A 7586-nucleotide genomic window follows, 5' to 3' on the forward strand; every position below is an offset into this window, starting at 1 on the left:
TGTGGTCATCTTTTCGTGGTGTACAAAACATGGCTACGCTACTCAGGCTGGCTTTGAACATACTAAGTTGTCCAGGCAACTGCTTTGCCTCCCAAGTGCTGGGACCACAGGTGTGTGATGTCACCACCCATCATTATTAGCTGCTTTCTCTATCCTTTCCTCTCTCACTTTCTTGCTGGATGAAGTTACTGAAACACAGTGAATGGGAAGACAGAGAAACATGAGACACTGTGCTGCCAACAGGTTGTCTCCTTGTAAGAGAAGGCCTTGAAAAAAGACATGGCTTTGTAGTTCCGAGATCTGTCATTCATAAGGCTCGGCCTAATGTCCAGGATGTCTGATGACCACCGTGTTTTCTTCCCTACTGAGAACCATAGTGCTCTGGGGTTCTGTCAGCCATCTCAAGACATCATTTTCTGTCTGAACAGAAGGTAGGTTTGTGGGAATCCAGGATCAGTGTTATAGCTACTTAAGGGTCCAGAGTTTCTATCTGGTGTTTGAAGGTAGTATAGTTCAGTAGTGTTTCATACCTGTGTACCTCTTGATCACCTACGATGCATGCTTTTCTGCCTGCAGTCCTAAAAATGGACTCCCCAAACTGAGTGGTTAGAGCAGAGGGAAGTGCCCCTGAAAGTCTTCTCAGGAGTTCTAGGATCGAATTTCAGTTAGGCCTTTTAATATTTGGAAATACATATGATATGCTTGAATGATTATATAAATAAGATAAACATAAAAAGAATGCTGAAGGAGGCAAAAGACTTACAAAAGCTTTCTGGCTAGAGGGTGCCATGTACACTGCTGAGGAAAATTCTATCAATGCAGCCTCACCATGCTGTGAGTGCGATGATGACCGGAATGGCAAGATATGGCCATAGTTGTGTACAAGGGTGGCATGAACGCTACGGGGTTAACCAACCAATCACGGGACTTAAGGCCTGTTCCACAGGAGGAAACTCATGCTTGGTACTGTGAATCTGGCCAAGAGTGCATGGTTGGTGAGCACCTTAGGGATGAACTGACAACTGCTATTCTGCTAAGTGAACATAATATCAAACGACTCTCTGAATTCCTATCGCTGTACCCATAGGTTAGTGCAGCTCTCAGATGTCAGAGAAGTTTCTTTCTGTAGTTGAAGGAGGTTAGTGAAGCTCCCAACTGTTCAAAGTGCAGAGAGTAGGTGTCATTGGAGGGCTAAAATCGGACATCTACATCCCTCTTTCTTCTTCTCCTTCCCGCCACCAGCAGGGACAATCAAGAAGCGGGAGTAGGAAGACTGTAAGAGCTAAAGGCAGGGAAGGCTGGCGTGAAATAGTGTTCTCTGCACAGGACGGGACATCATACTCACAGATGGTCAGCACGTGTGGTCACCGTCACAAGACCTGGACAAGACCAAGTCATTCAGCATTCCATCATGGGGGCAAAGCTCAGGAGTCGGCATCCATAACCGAACAACTGTGGACAGCTGATGACATTCTGGGGGAGGAAGAGTCAGTTTTCTTTAAGATGTGGCCCCTGGCAGGGCAACTGTGCTCTAGTGTGTGTTCCACACCGAGGAGTGTATGGTCAACATAAATCAAAGTCAAATGTGAAGTTCTGAGGAGGTGGGAGCTTGGTGTTGTGTCTGGGAGGAGTTGGGGCGAATGTGATCAAAATATAATTTATGAAATTCTCAAGAGATCAATAAAAATTTAAAGAGAAGAAAAAAGGGATGTGAGGAGAGCAATTGGTAGTAAAGAATGCTTGCTGCTCTTGCAGAAGATTGGGATCCAGTTCCTAGCACCCCTATGGAGGCTGGTGGCCATCTATAACTCCGGTTATAGGGCACTGATACACTCTTCTGGTCTCCATGGGCGCTAGGCATGTATGTGGTACACATATATACATGTAGGCAAAACACTCATACACATTAAACAAACAAATACCTTCTTGATGGAAGAGCCTCAAACTCCGGCTACATGCCCTCCTTTGCCTTGCCACCAGTTTGGTTGGGAGTGTGGTGGGCATTTTACACATAGTGGTAATAGGATGAGATTGATGGTCTGGGGAGATTTCCTTGCCCAGCCTTGATTTTTTAGCACCTTAAGGGGGTTTAAGGGTATAGGTGTCCAACTTGTGGTGTGAGGGCTGCATGTTCCCACTGATAGCTGTGAATGCAAGCCAACACAAAATCATGACCTTACTTTAAGTGTATTTCTGATTCTTTTTTAAAAAATAACTTGATTGTATAGTTGAGCATGAGCTTTTTAGATTAGATTTTGTGGCAGTCTCAGAAGGTGGGAGGCTTTACCTTGTGACTTCAGAGGCTGCTTCTGAAGTGGGAGAAAAGGTTGAGGCATGCTTGGTAGAGCATTAGTTCTGTCTTCTGTGAGGACGAGTGTATTATGGGGTGGATGGGAGAGCGAATAGGGCCAGACGGGCAGCTGTCACCAGGTCAGGGCAGACGGCTTCTCTCCACACACTCTGTCATTGGGCTTCTTTTGGGCGCCTGCATCTTAGCCGATTTTAACCTAATTTCTGTTTTGCCACAATATGTCTTCACCAAACTAACTGTGCCATGAAAGGGGAGCTGTTGGAGTTGTTAAAAGCTTGGGGGAACAGGCACAGTATAGCCTTTTTGTTTTGAAAAGCCAGCCTTTAAAGCTGCGGAAGCAACCATGGGGTCAGTGGTTCTGAGCTGTGAGCAGCTGGGTAATTTCTATTTCTGTTCCATTTACTCTCCAGGTGTCTTACATAGGCCAAGACTGCAGAGAAATCCCAGAGCAGCTCAGCAGGGACTACGGACATTTTGCAAAGAGGCTTGATCTGAGCTTCAACCTGTTGAGGTATGTAACCTTGGAGAGATGCAGGCCAGGCCTGGGCCACCCGGGTCCCTCCAGGACCTTGGGCCGGCAGATGGAAGTCACAGGCCTGTGCAGGGTCTCAAGAAACATGGAACCACGTGCTAAAGTCTGGTGCTGCTTTAGACGACTTGTGGCTAGTCTTCTAGCAAGTGCAGCCTAAGGAGGCTGGAATTTCTGAGTGCGGTTCACCTCGTGACTGTGGGAGCTCTTCCTCTGTTTACTTTGTTTCTTTCCTTTCCTGTGGAAGCTTATGGAGAAGGAACGAGATGGTCATGAGTATTTTAGGAGGGTTTAGCTTTGCTTTTTAAGAATGACCACCTCTCCCAGAATGCATCAAATCACAGAGAGGGTACATGTGTGTATTTCACCTTTGCTATTGATGTGGAGTGCTTGGGAGGGGAAGGGATTTCTAGCAAGTCTTTGAGTCTTGGCCAGAGGTAGGTGTGATCCATATGGCAGTCCAGTGGAGGACAGCAGGAAGGCATTTCCTTCCTTCCCATGAGTTACTATGCTGGTGTGCGGGCTTAGCAGATGAAAGTTGGTGACACTTGGACAGCAGGTATTGGTGGGACAGGTGGACAGGGGTCAGAAGGCAGCTTTTGCTCCTGCGCTGGCTGCATTTAGGCTGTCCTCTAAGTGATATTCTTCTCATTCTGCCCTCTGCGTAGGGTCTGACCACCATCATAAGACCTGGTTATGTTCCTGCTCTTAGGTTGAGAAGCTTTGTGTCTTCCAAACTCTAAGTGGGGATAAAGAATCTGGGGGAACATTCAGGGAACGGGCACTCAGGGAACTTCCTCTCAGCAGGTAGAGGAGAATGGCAGCTTCAGGTAAACCAGCATCAAGTGGAGGGTGCCTAGGAGCCAGCACAGTTTACACCGAGCTGCATGGTACAAAAGGAGTGTCTTTGGGGTGATGGGGGAGAATGTACCCCGTGTATGCAATCTCTGCCTCCCAAGGGTTCTTAGCCATGCGGCAGATGTGGAAACCTAAACATTGCAATGTCAGTACAAAGGGTTGTTAGCATAGTTGCTGCCTCTAGAGAAATCCAGGGTGCCTTGTGGTCCTAGTGTCAGAGGGAGGACGACCAAGACAGTTACACCTTTCTTAGCTCCTGCCTGCGCTCAGGCAAGAGGTCATGTCCTTCCATGATGTCCTGAGTTCCACATGGGTGGGTGGCCTCCAGGGGCCCAGGGCCTCATGGTTTGGGGGACTGTAGTTGCCTTGTGAATGTCTGGTGGAAACCCAGAGGTGTGCCTGAAGAGGCTTGGGCCCTGTGATGGAGAGCGTTGGTGGGTACAGGTTGTGGGAGTGAGAACTGTCATGTCTGGTCATGTCTGGGGAAAGGACTGCCTTGTTTGCCTCGGCCCTCTTTTCCTGCAGCTGAGAGACCCGCTAGCTGCTCAGGAGTTTGCTGCGCTCTGTGTTGTACTCCGTGAGCTCTATGCTGGCTGGGGCTGAGTTGGAGCAGGGGGACAGGAAGGAAGGATGTGGCCAAAGACTCATGGACCATGTATGTTCAAGAGCTGATTAAATCAGAGGGAGTTACAGACTAAAGGAGAGAAACCGCCAACATGTGAATTGGCTAGCTTGGATTAAAACACCTGTGACCCTCACTACTTACCTGACTGGGTGTGTGTGTGAAGGTGGGTGGCATCATTTCTCCTGAGCCTACACAGGCACCAGTCCTGCTTGCCTTCAGTCACATAGAAATCAAAGACGTTTTAGTTACTAAACTTCCTCTTCTTTAAAAAATAATATTGACAGGAAGAAAAGGAGGTTGCCAGCTCACATTTAAAGGATTTGGTTGTATGACAGGGAGACCTAAGTGTGCCAGGTTTTAGAGGTCAGTGCTGGGGAGATGGCTCACTCAGGAAGGAGCATGAGGCTCTGACTTTTATCTCCCAAACCCATGTAAAAGCCAGGTGTGGCGGTGCACACCTGGAGTCCCAGCACTGGGGAGGCAGCAGATTCCTGGGGCTTGCTGGCTGAACGCGGGTGTGGGAGGGATGGGAGGTTGTGGGTGAATCCTGAAGTAGCAGGGGAGTCAGGATGAGTATGATCCAAATACATCCAAGGCCTGTATGAAAGCCTCAAAGAACTGATAAAAAATTAATAAATAAAAGTCTAAAGCCTCAAACGAGGCTGGGCATGGTGGCCTGAATCTGTAATCATCCTAATACTTGGGAGGCTGAGGCAGGAGAATTCCAAGTTTGAGGTCTGCCTGGACTAGAGAGTAAGTTCAAAGTTAACCAGAGCTATATAGTGAGGTCCTGACTAAAAACTAAAAAAAGGTTACAAATCCAAATGAAGTAGTTTTGTTTTTTGTTTTTCAAGATAGGGTTTCTCTGTAGCTTTGGAGCCAGCCTGGAACTCGCTGTTGTAGACCAGGCTGGCCTCTAAATCATAGAGATCCGCCTGCCTCTGCCTCCCCGAGTGCTGGGATTAAAAGTGTGTGGCACCACCACCCATCAAGATGTAGTGTTAAGTACCTTTTATTCAGTAGAAGTTTCTCTCTAGACACACCCCACCCCACCATGTCCATGGGGTAGTAGAGACCACATTTTCGAGTTGATTGCCCCATGGCCCCTGCCTGCAGTTATGCTTCTTGGCAGCCTGTTTGGCCCTGTTCTGTACACCTTTTTTTCTCCAAAGTTATATACATTATTATTATGTACTATAGTCATAGTGTTCACATGTGTTCATGCATGTGCGTGCGTGCCTGTGTGTGTTTCAGAGCAATGAATCTTTTGCACTCCCCTAGGTTGCAAGGTCAGCTGCAATCTGTGTGTTGGGCCACAATTTGTTTTTTTCAGAAAGGAGTTCATTTAATTTTTAATAGCTGAAGGCCTACATGTTACATAACATTTCAAAGCATCAAGCTTGCAAACAATGGGATAGAATTCTGTGTGTCGCTGTCCTTTGGCCTCCCATTCCTGCTCTGTGCTCTTAACTAGGTCTCAATTTTTGTGCTGAGTTCTATGTCTGGAGATGTTCTTTGGAGACACTGATGTGAATTTCTTGCCTCTCCCCAGCTTTACTGAGATACATCTGCCAGCTAAAATTACATATACTTATGAGGTACAATATGATATACATTGTGATCTGGTTACCACATTCACACACACATCACACATACAGAGATATCTTTTTGTGGTAAGAACATTAAAGGCCAGCTGTCTAGAGAATATCAAGTACATAACCCAGCAATATTAACCCTACTCACCACATGGTAGAGTGGCCAATGATTAAATCTGGAGTTCGTTTTGGATGTTGTTCCTTCTGTTTGTGTTATGAACGAAGGCTCTAGCTTCATTTATTCACTAGTACTCACTCATGTCTTATTACTGAATCATTTTACTCTTTGAAGAGTATCTCCCAAATTCCCTGCTCTCAGCCTGGCAACCACCATTCTATTCTTTGCTTCCATGAGTTAGACTTCTCAGATTCCATGTGTGAGATGTATCTGTCTTTCTGTGTCCATCTTATTTTTACTTAGCACAATGTCCTTCAGATCCACTGACAATGTAGTAAATGTTCTTATTTTTAAAGGTGAGTAATATTCCATGGAGTTTGTATTAGCGTCACATTTTAAATCCCACTCAACTGTCAGTGGACAACTGGTTTGTTCTGTATCTGGGTTGTTTTGAGTAGTTTAGTAAGCATGGGAATAATCTCTTAGTGATTCCAGGATTACTCACCTTGACAACCAAGATTAACCATGACAATTAGTGATGGTAAAATTTATTTATTTATTTATTTATTTATTTATTTATTTATTTATTTATATGTCTTATTTTGAGAAATTTTTATTTAAATCTGTTGCTTATTTATATAAGGTTATTATTGTTATTATTATTATTTATTAAATTGCTATTGAGTTGAGTTCCTTATATATTTTGGATACAAATCTCATACTACATTTATGGTGTCATGCTTTGGATAAGGGTCCAATCCCCAGCCTTGGGGACTCTATTTCTCGGGGACACTGCCTCTTTGGAGGCAGTGGAACATTTGGGGGGTAGGACCTAATGAGAGGTTGTAGTTGGCATTTTATTCTTTTACTCTTTGGCCCTTTGTTTTTTGTGGGGGTCGCCATCTAAATCCCAAATAAATAACACACAGAGTCTTATTCTTATCTAAGAAAACCTGGCCTTAGCTTGACTTGTTTCTAGCCAGCTTTTCTTAACTTAAATTATCCCATTTATCTTTTGCCTCTGGGCTTAAATCTTTCTCTATTTCTGGATACCTTTCTTCTTTCTCTGTGACTTGCTGTGTAGCTGGGTGGCTGTGTAGCTGGGTGGCTGGGTGGCTGGCACCTGGAGTCTTTCTCTCCTCCTCTTGCTCTCTCCCCCATCTTTCTTCCCAGATCTCTCCTGTTTATTTTCTCTGCCTGACAATGTTGCCTATTCTTTCTTTTGCCTTGCTATTGGCCGTTCAGCTCTTTATTAGACCAATTGGGTGTTTTAGACAAAGTAACACCATTTCACAGAGTTAAACAAATGCAACTTAAAAGAATGCAATGCATCTTTGTGTCATTTAAACTAATGTTCCATAGCATAAACAAGTGTAATGCATCTTAAAATAATATTCCACAACAGGCGGTCTGAGGCTACTGGGGATATGAACAGATTTCCTCTGCTATACACTTCTGCCATGAGGTTACTTTGTCATATGTCCCAAAGCAGGAGGACTAGTTGGTTGTGGACCAGAACACCCAAAGCAGGAGGACTAGTTGGTTGTGGA

The 7586-nt window shown here is 45.2% G+C and overlaps 1 protein-coding gene across 1 annotated transcript in view; it reads left to right on the plus strand.

The window, feature by feature from the left end:
• Positions 1-7586, plus strand: part of Lrmda (leucine rich melanocyte differentiation associated) — a 1015195-nt gene that overhangs the window by 6730 nt on the left and 1000879 nt on the right. The window contains exon 2 of the mRNA XM_026789555.1: positions 2722-2822. Within this exon, the coding sequence (XP_026645356.1) occupies positions 2722-2822 (101 nt within the window). The remainder of the gene's footprint in view (positions 1-2721; positions 2823-7586) is intronic.

The sequence above is a fragment of the Microtus ochrogaster genome, unplaced genomic scaffold (genome assembly GCF_000317375.1).
Source record: "Microtus ochrogaster isolate Prairie Vole_2 unplaced genomic scaffold, MicOch1.0 UNK21, whole genome shotgun sequence".
NCBI lineage: Eukaryota > Metazoa > Chordata > Mammalia > Rodentia > Cricetidae > Microtus > Microtus ochrogaster.